Source organism: Paracoccidioides brasiliensis (assembly GCF_000150735.1).
Source record: "Paracoccidioides brasiliensis Pb18 unplaced genomic scaffold supercont2.3, whole genome shotgun sequence".
Classification (NCBI taxonomy): domain Eukaryota; kingdom Fungi; phylum Ascomycota; class Eurotiomycetes; order Onygenales; family Ajellomycetaceae; genus Paracoccidioides; species Paracoccidioides brasiliensis.
In genome coordinates, this window is record NW_011371360.1 from 2,137,942 (window position 1) to 2,156,034 (window position 18,093).

At 46.3% G+C, this 18,093-nt stretch overlaps 6 protein-coding genes across 6 annotated transcripts; 4 read left to right on the top strand and 2 right to left on the bottom strand.

Moving 5' to 3' along the window:
• Positions 1 to 1,110: 1,110 nt before the first annotated feature.
• On the top strand, positions 1,111 to 3,795 carry PADG_03029 (uncharacterized protein; the record flags this gene model as incomplete). The annotated part of the gene is made up of 6 exons (XM_010759939.1): positions 1,111 to 1,164; positions 1,276 to 1,517; positions 1,588 to 1,988; positions 2,041 to 3,065; positions 3,096 to 3,317; positions 3,391 to 3,795. 6 exons carry the CDS (start codon positions 1,111 to 1,113, stop codon positions 3,793 to 3,795), a joined length of 2,349 nt encoding a protein of 782 aa, XP_010758241.1.
• Positions 3,796 to 4,943: 1,148 nt separating this feature from the next.
• PADG_03030 (uncharacterized protein) lies at positions 4,944 to 5,564 on the top strand (the record flags this gene model as incomplete). Its single annotated transcript, XM_010760385.1, has 1 exon — positions 4,944 to 5,564. The coding sequence occupies one exon, from the start codon at positions 4,944 to 4,946 to the stop codon at positions 5,562 to 5,564; it is 621 nt and encodes a 206-aa protein (XP_010758687.1).
• A 1,359-nt stretch (positions 5,565 to 6,923) lies between these two features.
• PADG_03031 (uncharacterized protein) lies at positions 6,924 to 8,222 on the top strand (the record flags this gene model as incomplete). The annotated part of the gene is made up of 1 exon (XM_010760386.1): positions 6,924 to 8,222. One exon carries the CDS (start codon positions 6,924 to 6,926, stop codon positions 8,220 to 8,222), a length of 1,299 nt encoding a protein of 432 aa, XP_010758688.1.
• Positions 8,223 to 9,651: 1,429 nt separating this feature from the next.
• Positions 9,652 to 11,070, bottom strand: PADG_03032 (uncharacterized protein; the record flags this gene model as incomplete). The annotated part of the gene is made up of 2 exons (XM_010760387.1): positions 9,652 to 10,709; positions 10,782 to 11,070. 2 exons carry the CDS (start codon positions 11,068 to 11,070, stop codon positions 9,652 to 9,654), a joined length of 1,347 nt encoding a protein of 448 aa, XP_010758689.1.
• Positions 11,071 to 13,478: 2,408 nt separating this feature from the next.
• On the bottom strand, positions 13,479 to 14,714 carry PADG_03033 (uncharacterized protein; the record flags this gene model as incomplete). Its single annotated transcript, XM_010760388.1, has 2 exons — positions 13,479 to 14,082; positions 14,236 to 14,714. 2 exons carry the CDS (start codon positions 14,712 to 14,714, stop codon positions 13,479 to 13,481), a joined length of 1,083 nt encoding a protein of 360 aa, XP_010758690.1.
• A 1,892-nt stretch (positions 14,715 to 16,606) lies between these two features.
• On the top strand, positions 16,607 to 18,001 carry PADG_03034 (uncharacterized protein; the record flags this gene model as incomplete). The annotated part of the gene is made up of 2 exons (XM_010759940.1): positions 16,607 to 17,752; positions 17,813 to 18,001. The coding sequence occupies 2 exons, from the start codon at positions 16,607 to 16,609 to the stop codon at positions 17,999 to 18,001; spliced, it is 1,335 nt and encodes a 444-aa protein (XP_010758242.1).
• Positions 18,002 to 18,093: the final 92 nt, after the last annotated feature.

An 18,093-nucleotide genomic window follows, 5' to 3' on the forward strand; every position in this document is an offset into this window, starting at 1 on the left:
GACCGCAAGGCATCAATTCTATCCTGAACGTATGCAGAGATGTGTTCGTTGCCAGAAAATTGTTTGAATCTTAAGACCAGATCGAAGAAGGGCAGCTTCCAAGAAATGTGAGACTGAACAGGATTGTTATAGAAGCACTAAGCTATGTTAATAACTATTTACGTCTTTTCTTCGGAATGTCGAACGCTTCTGCAGATATCTTCTCATCCCCCCCTACGGCCTTTCCTAGAGCACCCAAGAGAACATTGCACGAACCCGGGTGAATTTCCTCCGCCAATCAGGATGTAAAACTCGAACCCTGGAAATCACACCTTCAACCCCCTGTGAGAGGCCAGTTAAAACGAGAAGGCACCCAGTCATTGTACACACCCATTGGGTACTTGTAGGATGTCCGTTTCTCTCTGCCATCAAGCGACGTGAAGTCGAACCTGTGAATGGGATGGCGGCAGCAGGTAGTCTTCTCTCCCTCGACTGCAGGGTAATGGCCGTAGATTCTCACAGAGCAGTAATCATGTGAAACTGAAAAGGCCAGGATCTGTTGATACAGCTCCATCTCATGCTGCACAAGTCTGAAGAGCTTGACAACACCCCCTCACTGAGGGAGTCATGCTGTGTGCATTCTGTCGATCTGCTATTTCAAGTGCCACACACCTTACCGCACTTCACTTCGGCTGTCATAAACAGAAAATACATATACGCCGTACTAATAAAGAAAGAGGTATTCACCGACAAATGGTGCAAGGCATCTTGGTTGGTTAACTAGTTATTAGTTAACTATAACAAGCTCTTCCTTTGATAGTTCCAGGAGATCAACTGGCCTCCCTATCATTACATATAGTTCAACAACCATGCGAACAATCCTCCATGATAATCTTCCATGACCATGACTATGTAGCCAGGGGAGAGCTCCCGGGGCCAGATGTAGTGCGGCAATCCCATTTCAACCTTCTTGACGTCAGCAGACAATAAATCATGGGGTGAACCTATGCCCTAGCTAGAGGGAGGTTGGTTCTATAGAGTCAAATATACAATGCTTGCTGCACTTTACTGATCACGTTAAACATTGCATCCAGCCCATGAATCCCCGTGAACTTTTCTTGAGGATGAACAATGGCTATTTCGGCTCTGCGTCAAGACACTGCTAGGGCGGTCAGATTAGCCCAGGTGTTTTCTGATCCATACTCTGTCGTTAAAGAGCTTGTCGATAACTGACTTGACGCTGGAGCTACATCTATATCAGTTGAGCTGTCAGCCAATACCGTTGGTATCATTCAGGTCAGGGACAATGGGACTGGTATCCATCCTAACGATCGCCAGCTAGTGTGCAAACGCAGCTGTACTAGCAAGCTTCGAACTGTTGATGATTTGAGAAATGTGGGTGGGAGCACGCTAGGGTTTCGTGGGGAGGCACTTGCGAGTGCTGCTGAGATGTGCGGCGGAATTCTCGTAACAACAAAGACGGATGAGGAATTAGTTGGTGCTGCTTTGAAGTATGATCGTGCCGGACTTCTTATCAGGTATGGTCGGTTCCGAAAGAAGATATTCCAGACGTTGTGACGAGAAAAGTTCTGACTTAAGTTTCTCAAGTTGCACCAAATCCTCCCACCCAACGGGAACTACTGTTCGCGTGTCTGAGTTCTTGAAATTTGTCCCGGTTCTCAAACAGACTGCTTTGAAGTGTGCCTCGAAAACAATTTCCCGACTAAAGAAAATGTTGATTGCTTATGCACTCTCTCGCCCTGAGATCCGGCTTTCACTACAAGTTTTAGGGGGCAAGAATCAATCCCCCTGGATCTATGCACCGAAGAAAACCATTTCTGATGCAATAATGACCGCTGTTGGCCCAGAAGTCGTTTCACAATGCGTTATAGTAGCATGGCCAGAGTCCCAAGACAGCGAAGCCAGCTCGTCATTGGGGCATAGAGATGACAGTGAAACTAATCCTTTATCCATCCGGCTTGTTGCTGTAGTCCCAGGACCTGATGCTGGTGAGTGAAATACGGATTTGTTGACTTGAGATTACGTTGGCTAATCAGATAGACTGCTCAAAACTCACCCGTGCTGGTCAATATGTTTCCATTGACAGAAGGCCCATGTCAACGTCCCACGGCATTGCGAAAGAGATCGTAAAGCTTTTCAAATCCTACCTTCGTTCAGGATCACTCTGCAATGGAGGTTTGACATCACCCGTGGATCCATTCCTTTTTATTCACCTACAGTGCCCACTTGGTAGCTATGACGCCAACGTGGAGCCATCCAAGAACGATGTGCTTTTTGCAGATTCAAAACTGGTTATGTCCCTGGCAGAGGACCTATTCAAAAGTGTTTATGGCGAAATCACACCGAAGGATACAAGGAATACGGTCAATACATCACTAGGAAGCTCTGCTGATACCGTCACCTTCTCGCGACCAAACGAAAACAATCCCCATGTTGCAAAGAATTCTCATCAGGCCAATCCATGGATGCTGACCAGAAGCCGTTGTATCACGCCTCCTAGGGAAAATTTACAGTCCTATGCCGCAAAATCTTATCTCCTTACACCTATATGCGAGGATGACCGATTTCCACCAGACACCGGTTTGATAAACAGAAGTAGAAGGAATTCTATTCCAGGTAACCAATCCTTCCCGAACCCCTTGTCTGTGCAAGGACCAGACACGAAATTCATAAAATACGATAAGTCTCTGGACCATGTCAGAAAATCGCACATGAGCGAACTAGGCAATCTAGCTCAAAAAAGCCCTACCAAAGGGGCAATTCAAAATAGAGAGTTAGGAGTGTTAGGCTGCCTAGATGCCTGGTTAAGAAATTTTCGAGATCCCAAAATCCAGCCCACCCAAGAAAACCAACAAAGTGGAATCTTGCAGGACGGTGAAGTTGGTGAGGATGGACTTATAGAACTTGCTACTGCCGGCCGGTTTGGGGAAGAGAGCAGTGATGGTCCCAGAAGTTACAACCAAAAGATTTATTCACGAGGATCATCGCCACGTGCATCGCCAAATGCCTCCGACGTTGATAGGGAGAGTGCTCTCATCGATATGCATATCGGTGATCTCGCACCTGTGGCTTGCTCTTAACTTGATAACAATCAGAACTGGCGAATTTGTGAACCAACAAGTAGACATCTAAGCTCTGCGTCGCAAGAGATGGTTGCTGACGCACTGGATTTTGAATACCGGAAGAGGGCTGCCATACAGGCTCAAAGAATAATGCAGCGGCAGCAGGTCTCTTCTCAGACGGCCTTCTTCTCATCGAATGAAGTTAATCGCACTCAGACATCACAGAGTTCTCCATATCAAAATCGATATCTTCGCGTAAATGCCGATCTAGCCCAGCAAGAGCCCGATTTGCTCAGACATGAAACAGCCTTTTCACTTTGTAAATCAGATCAAGACCCAAGGACATATTATAAGCGCATTAGGAATGCCGTCCCGCAAAATGCAGCCATATCGACAGGCTTATAAAAGGAAGCGGATATTGACAAACCAATTTCCATTGGAGACGACACCAGAAGCGTATAGGCTTCACAGAGTCATCGTGAATTGGACAAGTGCAGATAACGAGACATCAATACCTCCGAAAGCATTGTTAGAAACAGACGAATATATCCGAACAGGACTTGTGCCTCCATCCTCTGCATTTTTTGAGGTGCAACCAACGGAGATTGCTCAGTGGACCGCTCGACTACTGACGTTGATCCAAGAGCAATATCAATCTGAAAATCCCGGTGAAGGAATAACCCAACTCGTTTTCGATGAGATTTCAACATCGCATGCAACAGCACTCCCATAAACAGAAAATCCTCCTAATCTCGGCTGTTGGTTTCTACCTGTCTATTTCTGTTCTATTCAGGTTGACAGTGCTATATGGCTCAATCCGTCTTATGTTGTGTGTCTCGTTCCCTGTTATTTTTCCATGATGGTTTGGCGAATATATAGCTATCAAAGACGGCATGTATGCACAAATATACTTACAGATGACAGATGGAGTAAAAGGAGGCTTTTAATCGGGTTTGTGGTTTATTCTAACTCGTTTATTCTCTCTCCCTAGCTCTGCGGAGGTAACTACCGTGAACTTTCTCGAGAAACCTCGGCTTCCATTCAATAGTTCCTATGACGTCATTTCAGGGGGAGCGAAGACCCGAACCGGGATATCTGACATTTGACATTAGAAAATGAAAATAAAAAGGTTCAGGGATGGCGGAAGCGAATCCGTCAAGTGCATCAATCAAACCAATTAAATGGCTACTTATCCCGTCCACTCCCATAACGTGATTATCGTTTGGACGTTTCAATCCCGTTGCATCCGGCACAGCACCCCCCACCAGGGCCGTGATTGAAGTGGATATAACAGTTGCAGGTGAGCCCTTCCTTCATTCTCTATTATCAGCAAAGGAAACAAAATAAATATTTACATGGCTAGTTACCAGGGAAGTGAAGAAATGATAACTCAAAACCATTGGGGAACTCCGTGTGAAATCTGTATAGATTAGTTCGATCTAAACTTTCAGAACCGATCCTTTTGACTTGTTTCCCTCCACCCGGAGTTCACCCTGAGCAAAACTAACAGGGGTTTGCTGGCAATATGAAAAAATACTAATATCTTAAAGAAACATGAAACTTAAATCGATTTCTTCCGGTCCTCGGGTTGAATCGAAATGACCTCCACAGGGAACCATTTCAGACTGACCAGGTTTAGACCGAGAATAACACAACGGATAACCAGCGGCAAAGTGAAAATCTCAAGAGAGAGAGTGGCCCGTAAAAAAGTGGAAGACCCGTGGATGCTTGTGACAATCCAAACAAATCCAAGCTTTTTTACATTCGAAAGGGAGAGCAAAGTCTTCCACAAAGAAACGAAAATTCGCATCTTCTAAATATTGGCTCAACCCAACCCCAGTACACCTCATTTTCTCCATTGAAAGCAATCCTGCAGCCACCATGACAGTTGCAGAAACACAAAACGAAAAGGCCCAGGTAAACCCTGAGGTTCAGCCCGTACAGAAGACATGGAAGCAGCCTTCCCATCCCGACACCATAGCAATCCGATCCTCACCTGTTCTCGCCTCGAACTTGGGTTCCTCGACAGGGCCTTTATTCAACCTCACCGCCGTTGCGAGCAGAGATATCCCAGCCAATACTCTTCTCGCTAGGAACACCTCCACCACGCTCGCATCAGCAAAGGACTACTCCACTGTCCAAATCTCGCCAAGGGAGCATATCAGGCTGAACTCAGATCTCCTATACTGCAATCACTCCTGTGACCCCAATGTGCGTTTTGTAACGTCAACGCTAGCCACACCTAGCGGAGGGTTGGAAAAGCAGGTTGCCGGCGCGATTGAGGTATGGAGCATCCGAGATATTCCGGCCGGAGAAGAGTTACGATTCTTCTACCCAAGCACAGAATGGGAAATGGCACAGCCCTTTAAGTGCTCGTGCGGCGCAGAGAAATGTCTCGGGTCGGTTGGCGGGGCTAAAAATGTCCCTGTGGAGGTTTTGAGGAGATACTGGCTCAGCGGGCATATTGAATCTTTACTGGGTGAGAGAGAGGGTTCGAGTTGATTTGCTCTAGGGGGCTGGTGTTGCGATTCTTGCTCTTATTGGGGGGGTCCGGGGGAGGGGGTTGGGAGGGGGTAATGAGGTGTTTAAAGAGCGACAAAGGAGTGAGCCTTCAGCCATGCCCTCTCTTTCGGCGTGACAAAAATAAGTGGAAGAAATGAAAACAGGGAGAGGTGGATGATAAGAATAAAAAAAAAAAAACCCGTCCGAATCTCCATTTAGAGAGAATAATTACGCTATTTGGGTGTGATATATACCTCCAGCATACATAGCATAGCAGATGAGGGACTTTGAACATGAGTAGATCAGGACGGGGTTGCACCTACATACTGCTTTATTTCCTTCCATGTATCTTTGACGTGTCTGGCTTCTAGCAGCGGCAGCCCCTAAGCCCAATTGATTTAGGAGACACGAGTCGATATTCCGGAAGATATCATATGAATATTTCTTCTGAGGAAAGGGGCGAATGAAAGAATCAACAGGGGAGAAGAGAAATCAAAACGACTTAATCCAGTCATTCCACGTCCCAGTTAGGAGGCGATTCAATTACAACTGGTAACTTATCGCTTGGAACCTGTCTTCACCAGGGTGGATTATGCTAAGCAGATCGAGATCTCTGGCGAACATCAGGAACCTGTCCGACATACAAATGCCAAACTCAGGAACTCGGATGACACTAGCTTTTCCGTAGCGATGTTTGAAATAACGTACAAACGTACAACAGGTGCTGATCATGGAGCTCAACCAGTAGTTATACTTCTACCCCGCAGCTGTGCTCGTATTCAGGGAGGGTTCTATCTAACTGCTCGAGCGCTGAGGAAATCCACTGCAGCAAATTTGTGGGAATTTCTGGGGAACTGAATTCCTGACCATCATGCATAGAGGCTACGGATACACCAGAGCGAGAAACATGCGCCAGGTGTGTTGAAGTAACCGCCGGGTTGGGATTGACAACTAGAAATTGATAATATCAAATTTGAAAAGATTTCTTCTATATCACTGCGTTGGATTATCAGTCTCTCCTATATTTCTCTTCTGAGAAAACCGATTGGAAGAACTGTATGGGTACCGGATTCCATCGTATAGAACTCGGAATTAGTTGGAGTTAACAGAGTTCAAGATTGTGGCAATGCCCAATCAAATGACATCATCATCAACTCTCGAGCTATGTTCAAGATTTCAGCTCAACTATGTACAGCACATAAAATACACAACACATATACATTATACAACGATGATGTCGACGATTCAAATGTGGAGTGTACAAAACATCAAAATACTCCATTAGCATTCAGTTATCCCCTCCATCTTACTTTCCCACGACCATTACGATCACAACCACGCCACGCCACGCCCGCGACAATGACACATCCAATTCCCATAACCATCATCACCGGTTTTCTCGGAGCTGGAAAGACAACCATCCTCCTTAACCTAATCCCTCAATTGCCCCCCGACTACCGGCTGGCGCTTCTGAAAAACGAGTTCGGTGACCTAGCTGTCGATTCCCAAATAGCCTCAGCAAATTCCATTTCAGGGATCCGCGAGTTGCTTAACGGATGCATATGTTGCAATCTGGTAGGACAACTGGGCGATGCCCTTCTCCAACTGCGCGATGAGGTAAAACCGGACCGCATCGTTATAGAAACGAGCGGCAGTGCATTCCCCGCCACGATGGCCATGGAAGTGAATCGGGTCTCACGCGAGAACAACGGCCTCTTCGTGCTCGATGGTGTCATCAGTGTTATTGACGTGGAGAACTGGAAAGGATACGAAGACACGTCGTACACGGCAAAGTTGCAAGCGAAGTACACGGATCTGGTTATTTTCAATAAATGGGAAGATGTACCGGAGGAGCAGTTTGATGCGTGTCTGGACCGAGTGGCGGATCTGGAGCTGGATACGGCGTGGGTGAAATCCGCTAGGGGGGTCGTGGATAAAGACTTGCTGCTCGGGATCGATGGAGCCTTGTTGGCGAAGGAGATATCTGATCGGGGACATTCGTCCTTGGACCTGGTGCTGTTAAATGGGGCAGATGACACGGCTGCAAAGGAGGCTTATATACAAGAGCATAGCCATGGACTTGGGAAGCCACTGGAAAACGAGCACCAGTCTGAAGTAGACGTCCTCTCTATCTCTCTTACAAGCACTTGCCAGTTCGATACGGTGAACCAGGAGGCATTGGCCACCCTTCTCCTGTCTGCGCCCAAGGATGAAGTCTACCGGATAAAGGGCATTATTCAATTCCCAGCCGATGCCCCTCCAGAAGATTCGTCAGGCCAGACGGCGGGTGCACCTACACCTATTCCAACACCAGCACCAACAGCAGAGTCAACGGGAGGCGCCTGCGCAAATGGAACTCCCGCAACCGCGACCGGAGAAAACAACGCTAAAACGCAGAATTACATTCTGAACTGGGCTTTCGGTCGTTGGACCTATACCCATTCACCTGCATCGATAGGGAACGCTACCGATAACAGCGCGGAAGATGGTGCGTCATTGACACCCGAGAAATATAGCATTGCGCGCATGACGCTTATTCTCTCCAGAGGGGAATCTCATAAGTGGACGCGGAAACTGGAAACAGATGGGCTGTTGGAAATTGCGGATGAGAATCCGCAAGAGAAGAGGGGATCAGTGAAGGTGGAGCGCATTGGTTGACAGGGCTACTATATACGAGATCAAGAGGTGTATGATTGTATGTGAATGATGTGCTGTATAGCTACTCCACGATTGCATATACAGTTCATACAGATTCTATCCCAACCTAATGAGACCCGTGTGGATTCGGTGAAGTTTGGTGATAGAGACAACAAGGGGAAGGAAAAGAGTTAGAGGATAAATTGCGTGTTGCCTGAAAGCAATCAAGAAGGATCATTAAATATAAACCTGTAGTTACTCTCCCCCCTCCCAGAATAGTTAATCCAATAATAATAATAATAATAATAATAATAATAATAATAATATCTACCCTTTATCTCGTCAGTTAGACAAGTTAAATACACTTTGGTCCATAGTTTTATAGCTGCTCTCCTCTCATCAATATTACATTTCTTAAGTTATCAACATGAGCTATGATGGCTATGTGTATCGCTTCTCATCCAATTGTGCGGTTTATTCCATTGGCAATATATTATTTATTCAACATAGACCAATCTCCCTGGTGTGACAAATTTCAGCCGGTGCTAACTAGATATACTTTCCACCGCATCTCGGGGACCTTTATGGAGAAAATAATTAGCCCATAGTTACTTGCTATAGTTATAAATGTATCTGCGAACAACAAACGCCGAGCTGCAGCCATCTGAAGAGCCGATCAAAGTGAGTTATACCATTCAAGGTTTCGGATCCCATTTTCCCTCCTCCATTTTGAAACGTTCGCAAGCGCAGGGGAAATGGAACTCCATGATGAGCATAGTTATGTGGAAGATATGGGGTCGAAGACGCAAAGAACCATCTTGATTCTCAGTTCGTGGCGTTCTGTTCTCTGCTTACCAGACCACAGTATTAGTTATGCGGGGGGTAGGCAGTGTAGGAGAAGATAAAAGGGACATGGGATACGGCTTGGAACGCATGTATGTGAAAAAGGTTTCTTCTGATTGTGTGCGAAGAGAAAGGTTTCTTTATCCGATGAATTGGATACCATATCATAGTATCCGCGGAGGTCCCATCAACACGTAGATCTCAAGATTAATATAAACGAAAGAAATCGACCCTTTTTTTCTTCTTCTTTTTCTGTGGCTCTATATATAACTACGTGGTGCAAATTCTAACATGAGATCAATTGCCAAAAAGAACCAAAATCAATCAACAAGACATTCATAGTAGTAAAGAGCTTGGCTGCTACACCTCCACATGGCCGGATGATCCATAAAATCGACAGACAGTATGATCCAAAAGAATTTCATTGCTTTTATTTCATTAAAAAAAATTATAAACAAAAAAAAAAAGGGTACAAAAGAGGCCCGAGATTACTTCAACTTGCTAAAAACAAAAGGGAAGAACCCATCAAGTAAATCTGCATATGAACATTAGAAATTAATCAAGGCTTTATCCACCAATGCATCACCCAACCGATCTCAACACCTTTTCAAAGTTCGTTCGAGAGTTCCAACAAAGCGGTGGCACTTGGCTCGGTTGAGATGTATATGACCTCATGCTTATCGGTGAACCCATTGAAACGCGTTGCGCTGCACTTGGTATATGCGCCCATGTTCTCGAAATAAAGCCAATTTCCGACGTCGAGAGCTCCAGGGAGGGCAATACGCTCGCAAATCAGGTCAATGCCATCACAGGTTGGGCCCCATATGGAGTACTCGATTGGTGCACAGACTCTGCTTTCCATGGTTAATATCTGAGGCACGGGGTGCTGGTGGTCAAAAATTATGTTGGAGAAGTTGCCATAGACACCGTCGTTTAAATAAATCATGTAAGCCTCGGTAGCACCAGCTGTAGAGTCGGAGTCAGACATCTCCAGGCTGACGTCACGACGAGCAATTACATTGGCGGCCAACGTGAATGCTGATGCAACATAGTAGCGTCCAGGTTCAGCAATGATACGAATATGAGGTGGGAAATACTCGTCGAGAGCATCACTGAGAGTAGCAGCAAAACGCTCAAAGGTATCCTCGGAGAACCCGCCACCGACATCGAGGACCTTGAGATCGAAGCCAACCTCAGCAGCCTGGTCGAAAACGAAACGGGAGTCTTCGACCGCTTTAACGAACGACTTGGGGTCCTCAGCACCTGATCCAACGTGGAAGCTGACGCCAATGACATTGAGCTTGAGTTCCTTGGCTAGTTCGAGTAGAGAGCGCGCAACGGAGAGGGAGGCTCCGAATTTCATGCTCAGGCGGCACAGGCTGGCAGAATCGTCCGTCAAGATGCGCAGATACAGCTCAGCATCGGGGCACATTTCCTTGATCTTGTACAATTCATCGGAATTGTCAAATGTCATTTGCTTGACTCCCACTTGGGAAGCGTAGCGGAGAAAGGACTTCGTCTTGCACGGCTGGGCATAGATGATGCGGCTTGGGTCCACGCCCACATCAAGAGCGTAGTCAATCTCTGCTTTTGATGCGCAGTCGAAGCCATTTCCCAGTTGGACCATAAGGCGAAGGATTTGAGGGTCGGGGTTGCATTTGACGGCTGGAAGGGTTGAGTTCGTCAGGATTCAAGGGTCTCGAAAAACAGTGCACTGGGGTTCGTTAAATCACATACCATAAAACGGTTTCACACGTCCTAAATTCTTCTTCCAGCGGATGTGCTGGCGATAAACTTGGCCCAAATCCGCCACATAAAAGGGGTCTTCCTCGCCAGGGTGGCAATTATGGACATCGATTTCTGAAACCTTCTTCTTCAAAATATCGAAGATCAGATCCTTGGAGGCATCTCTTGCTTGAAACAAATCGAACCCGCCATGGTGGGTGGATGACTTGTAGTTACTACTATCATCTGGATAATTTCGGGTCACATATATATCATGAGGCGCGAAGACAAAAGGTGCCATAACCTTGCAAAGGTGTATAATGGTGAGTTTGGTTTTGTGCGTCTCGACCGGGCGCGTATTATGAATTGATATAGAGGTTGTTTTTCCCCTCTAAGGATAGATTGATAGATGATGCTCTAAAGGCGTTGAGAAGCGCTCGTGTTAGGGAGGTCGAAATGTTTCAACACAACCGAAATTGACTGGACCTAGCCTCCTCGACTCTTCCTCCTGAAGAGGAAGAACCTGTAGAGAAGTCCTATGCGGCAGCTTAAATTTTTGGGCAACAAGGGGGTTGTGGGCAGAGAGAACGAAAAGCAGAGAAGGAGGGTTCCGAAGAACTTTCCGTAGGAGAGCCCAGTGAGCAGTCAAAAGTATTGAGACACTAGCGAAAGGTATAGGAGCGGAATGGGGACGGTAAGAGGATCCGGCGGCTTCTGAAGCCGTTGTGGGCAGGGCGCCTTTGGTGTTTGTCCCAAAGGCGAAGGTTCTCTGTGAGAAAAGTTGCGGAGGCGAGCTCAAGATAGGGCTAAGCACACACACACATCAGACGAACGGGCTCTTCAAGCAAGCAGATGACGGGTGGGATGTGGTGCAACAGGAAGAGAACAGAGCATCCAGGACAGCGTGTAGTCACACAGCTTTTCATTACGAGTGGCACAGGACGGCTGCTGTCATCGACTAACATCCGAAGAGAGAACTCACCTTGAATTTTAAGAGTGGACACCTTGTTGTCTTGTCTTGTCAAAGGTGTTCAAGTTGGGTGAAGAATAGATGGTTAAGCAAGCTGGAGGGCAGGCGGCGGACTCGACAGATATATTAATATATGTAGCTGACGCACGCCAGAAGGGAGATGAGGGGATGTTCAAGACAATCACAGCGAAGTGTAATGATGTGTTTGGCAGTGTCTATCAAAATGGTTGATGTGTGGGAGGTTGATGTCGTTAAGAAAGGAAAAAAGGCGGGCGTGTGGGACAGAAAGTTGAGTTTTTTGTGGTTTGATGAGTGTTTGTGTGGGAACAGAAACGCGCCCCAAGTCTCAGCGTCCGCCAAACGCAAAAAAAGGATAAAAAGGGCAGAAAGTGGGCAGAAACAGTCGCAAAATCAAAATTTACAGGGAGCTAGTTACAGAATTACAGAATCAAAAGAACAACAGTCCCGGCTGGAACACTTCTGGAGCCAGCCAACCAGACACCATATTTGTACCTTGCCGTCCGTCCCTATGGCCTGCGCAAGCATCTATGCAACCTGGAAATTGGGAAATTCTAATTCAGTCGAGTACGGAACAAATTCAACGAAACGGGCTTTCGTTCCATGCTTCCCCTTGCCTGCGCTGCCCCATGGTTAGTTATGTTACAAACTATGTAGAACTTCGGCGTCCGGGCTAAAAGACTGCTGCTGACGGAACCAGGAAGAGTCTTAGTTATGAGAAAATTGTATGTTATCATCTCCACTTCCTTGACCCGGATCGTGGATATTCGTTGGATCATAGGACGTGGCAGCGAGTATCATATCATTATTGGCTCTTGGAAACCCTGGGATAGGGCGTGGCAAAAGGAGTTGTGACGCCGTGGCAGTTATTTTAGAGTTCCAGCGGGATCCATTAACCTGTAGTTAACTAGTTAATTGAGGGCTGCCAACAAACAATAATGACAACTTGCTATCTTCACTTCGGCATATCTGGCTGGACGCAAGAGATGCATATTATCATTGCTATTAAGTATTCCTCATTTTTTTCTTTCTATTTCTCTTTCTCTTTCTTTTCTTTTTTTCTTCGGGAGGAAGGCTTATCAGTCTTGCAGCCGCTTTGCAGGAAACGGAGACGACGATCAACAGGAGCAGACATGCAGCCCGTGTCACCTCTGCCAGAGATTCTGCGATTTGCAATTCGTGTGATCCAGTCTGTTTAAAAATAATACGCCCTCCTGTATGGTCGTTGACTAGAACCCGCCAACTCCGCAGGCAGCCACACTGCGACTTCAACAAAAACAACAACAAAAACATCCATCGTTTCCCTCCAATCCAGACCCTTCGTATAACTAACTTAAGTCTTCATAAGAATACCTATGTAAGCTGCGAGAACGGAGCGGTGAGTGACAAATCGTAGCAAAAATTCCATGTTCTGAGTCCTGACCAGGGATTTTTGCTCTCTTTTTTTCTCTTGTCTCTCGCGTTGCGATTTTCGGCCTCCATGCAGCCAGTCGTGGCTCCATCCAGAACAAAAAAAAAAAAAAAAAAAAAAAAAAAAAAAAAAAAAAAAACACCAAATCTATGGCTCAGTTCACATATATGAGGGATTTTCTCGTCCAGAGGTCAATAGCCATCTGACTGTTCATTATTATTGCCCGATGTCGTAATCTCTAAAAAGACCCTTCCTCCCCCGCTGCAGAGCAAGTGCATGCTGCGGAACCCTGAAGCAAGAGTCCGCATAATCAACTATCGACCGGGGAATCTTTACAGAACGCATAGAGCTCGATATCGACCGACTCATTTTCTGAACCTAGGCTAGGCAGCGGGATAACAGTGCGGTTGTTGATTTCAAAGCCCGCGGTTTTCATTAGGTCAAAGAACAAATCTTCACTGTCATGTCGTTTTTTCATCGACACCAGCACTATCGCGGTACGTGATATTTGTACCAGAGTTGTAAGCATGCGAACCAGGGCTGGAAGACTGTCCGCATTGTACGTGCAATCCGACACAAGAATCAGGTCATAAGTGTGTTTGGCGATGTCATCAGGTACACGTTGATCCCAGTCAAGCACCTGAAATCGCGCAGCCGAAAAACTCGCAAAAGTAGCACATTCCAAATTGCGTCCCACGATACCCTGGACCTCTTCGAGGTCGGTTAGCAGTACAAAGCTGTGGGGTACTATCTGGGCTATTGAAATTCCGACAATCCCGCAGCCAGTGCCTAATTCGATAACGCGAAGTTCCCTGTTTTTTCGCTCATAGAATAGCTTTTGAAGTTGTGGAATTGATCCTACCAGGCGCATGTATGCATTCTGAATTTCCATCACACAGCCCAGTGCGGCGTCCCTGTATTTATTTTTCTCCAAGTTAGATGTATTATGAAGCAGGTATGTATATTGTATGTACAGCGCTTCGTATGGAGTATTTACAGAACTATACGCGACCAGCCAGCCACCTATTATGGCAGCAGACAGGGCGGATAATATCTCTTGGACTTACCAAATATGTCGCGCAATGCTATTCTTAGTCTCTTCCCACGTCCTTAACTGAGGTCCAATTTCCAGTTTGAACCGCCTCTCAACTAGCCGATCAGCATGTAGAGCACCATTCATTCCAAACTCAGCACTCCAGGCGGTAACAATGCTTGGAGCTTTGGACGGCTCCAAACGGTCAACAAGACCACCACTGGCATCCCTGACACTCAGTCTAGCAGCCTGATTCGCAACGAGAAGCTGGCACGGACCCAAAACAATCTTCAATTCTCGATTCCCGGCTTTCCAGTAGAATGTCTTCTCGAATGGAGTTGGTATGCCGCCGCAGATGTTGGTAAACTGCAAAATGGAGATAAGTTTAGCGTCTTCTGCAAGGAACGAGTCCCCCAGGTCTGTCGTGATAGTGACCAATGTCTCAATGAAGCACTCGCCTTTGGAAGACACCACTATTTTGGGGGGCTTGAGAAATCGGATATAATGCGGCATCGCTCCAGTGTGATGACAAAATTAGTGTAAATCTTCAATGTCTGAACAGCATGACATAGCTGCTTTGTTAAGGTCAGATGCTTGCTTCTATACAGTAATTGCACAGGAATGTAACATTTAACTATTAGATTGAATAGAGATTGGACACACAGAGTTTCTGACTTTTGCTACACTGCTTTTTGATTGTTTCTGGTCATTCTCAAGCAAAGAAAAGATGACCCTTTCAATGTGAAATGAGGTTTGACAGGTTTGACCAAGATGCAAACGGAGCAAACCCTCTAATAACCATATCAAACCAACGTTTATTGAAACTATATATGGTTTGCTGTTAACAGCTTCAAGGGATTTCTTCAATCAGAACTTATCAAATTGGTCATTTGCCATTCTCTAGTTAGTTAGTGGGCTGCCTAAGTTAGTCTCTGGTTAACTCGGCATGCGCTTGGCGGAAGCGACATTTATGCAAATCCACTGGCTTCATGCTACGGTCCTCTTATATAAAGCACCAATGCAGGCATCAAATTGGATTCGCGATACCGATCGCCGACATGCTCAGGGGGATTGTCGTATGGCTGGGCATCATATATGCTATCCTGATGGATGGTCTTTGGAAAAGTGATTACGGGTATATGGCTCGCTTGCTTTTTCGTTGCGTCCCGTATCCAATTTCATCACTGGATTTGGAAAATTATTATCTTGCGTTCGCCTCCTCTGCACGGCTGCGAAAGTTTACACAACGCAACAGGAGAAACAAAACACTTTGTCAAAACTTCCTGCTCAATCGTCTTTAGGGACCTCAAACAACCATGAAAGCAACTGCACAAATGCCGATGTAAGAGACAAAAATTGTAAATATCCCCCTGGTGAGTAACCTGCCTCTCAGCTCGATCCTCCAGAAGAAACCCAAACGGTAACGTCGAGCCGGCGTTCTACCGTTGGTTTCCCTCCAAAACCAAAATCACTATATCCATCATCCATTCTCTGTTTGGCTATGGTCGTGAGAGGGGATATCGGATATCTCACTGCTTCACTCGCACAAAACCAAGGCATCTTCGCAAACAAATCCTCAGGGTGACTTATCCGGGACCTATTTGGTGGTAATTTGGGGTATCTCTATTTTCACTCTTGTAGAGCCAATCTGCGTTGGAACACTCATGATACCGGTGAATAAGCTGCAACTAAAGCAGTAAACCTTGCCGTAAGAAAAAGGCTTTTGGACCGCGAAAAAATGATGTTTCCTTTGAATAAATTGACTATGTCTCGAATATATTTCCTTGAGATACATCATGCTGCTCACTATATCCAAAATGAGCCATGGATTCGACGAAGAGAAGGAAATCCAAACACTGCTTTTGAAAATAAAACTATGGGAGATATAGAATGTGATGAGAGTTCACAAAATACAATCGCAGCAACCAGCCAATATCATCCCGCGATGGATAAAATAAATGGAGTTTAAGGCTTTCTTTTGTTAGTAGTTAAATAACTAATACGGCAAAAGTATTGGCAGTGTGTTAGATCACGTGTTTCGAAGCCGAGCCGCGCTATATTTGGATACCATACCGTAGCAGGTTTAGCCCCGGTCCCAAGCCTCAATCTGCGGCATCATCCATTGATGCGTTACGCTTGAACGAACGACAAAACAATGACGGTCTTCAATCTTGTAGGCTTCCAAATTTCCCTTCACCACCTGCATCTTCTTCATTAGGGGAGATTCAGCTGTCGGTGTAGAAGATGCCGCTACTGCCATTGCACATAATCTTACCCTGCGCTTTGAAGATTGATCATCTCTGCGCCCATTGACAACAACAAACCGATGTTCCCGCAAGTCTAATCAAACCAGTCGATACAGGCTGCGGCATATCATCTTGTGCCTCACTTCAAACACCGCAAACATGATGCGCCCAAGCGATCCCCGATTCCGCCAAACCATCAACCAGATCTCTCAGAACCTCGAGTCCGCCAATGAAACTGCCCAAGAAGGCATCTATACCTTTTCGCATAACTATATCGGCCCGTGCTTTACGAGCATAAAGAACAACGTTCAGTCCTGTACATCATGTTGTTTCCCCAGCCGCGAGGACCAGTTACGTCGTCGTAGGCGTGGCAGGTCAAGAGGTCGAGCAGAGCTCAACTTTGATTTCTATGATGACTGGGACTACGATGAGGATGCTACGGGAGATGCACTGTTAGGCTGGGGAAACGATGAATTGGATAGGCTTCTGGCTGGAAGTGGTGGGGCACGAAGCTCAACTGAGCAGCCACGAAGAAATCGCCGCATGAGCTATGGCGCTCGTGGTGGCCTTCGAAAAAATACTGGGTTGTCAAATGAAGAAAGACACGACCCCACTGTTATACCTAGTTCTTCTTTCCTTGGATTTTTGGAACGCTTTTCCTGGCGGATAGGGGCGAGAGGAATAAGATACAGGCCTTCTGCGGCCGACTTGCAAGAAAACCCAGGAGGCGTACGACGGGATACTTTGGAGGCGGAACCGTTAATTGAGGGGAGCGATGGGAGTGACCACGAGGGATCGAAAGATGATGAAGGCCTACCTCCGATGCAAAGGAGATCGAGGAGTGAAACACAGTCATCCCGTGGAACAAGCAACTCCTTAAGTTCACGGGGTGATCTGATACCTAGTGAAGAAGAAGACGCTGTTCCTCTTGATGATGAGTTTGCAATGACACTGAGCCGTCGCGACACTGGGGGCTCGGGATCGCAAGAGCCGCCTTCCGCCAGTAGGGCTACTTCCGGAACTTCGATGAAAACTACCTTTTCATCCAAAGGTTCGAGAATATCCGGCAAGGCGGAAGGGAAACGAAGGAGGAATTCAAAAAGAAATCCCTCTTCAACATCCCCACGGTCACCGTCGCCTGATGGTGAAATGATAGAAACTGTGCAAATTCCCTCTATGCTAGACCTTAAGAGAGAGGAGGAGCAGGCTCAATATGACGAAGAAATGGAGATCGAGCGGAAACGACAGGCTGCGCAAAAGCTGGCACGATCACGAGGACTATCTATCAATACAGATTATCGAGGGGTACGTTTTCCCGTCTCTATATCTTCATCCGCTTACATTTGCTGACCAATTGTCCGCCAGCCTGAAAATGAAAATGACAATATCCAACAAAGTCTGCAACACGAGCAACGCCATGATGACCCAATTCAAGAAATGCCTTTTACCACGCGGAACGTACCCCCTACATCGCCGGGGCAGATTTCACAATCAACTGAATGTGACGACCTACCTCCATCATCAAGCGCAAACCCTCCGAAGAAAGAACCATGACCAATATACTGACATGATTACCGAAATAGGACGAACCTGTCACAGTGTCGTTCTCGTGAAGCCAGCAATGAGTGACTCGCATTTCCCCCCCC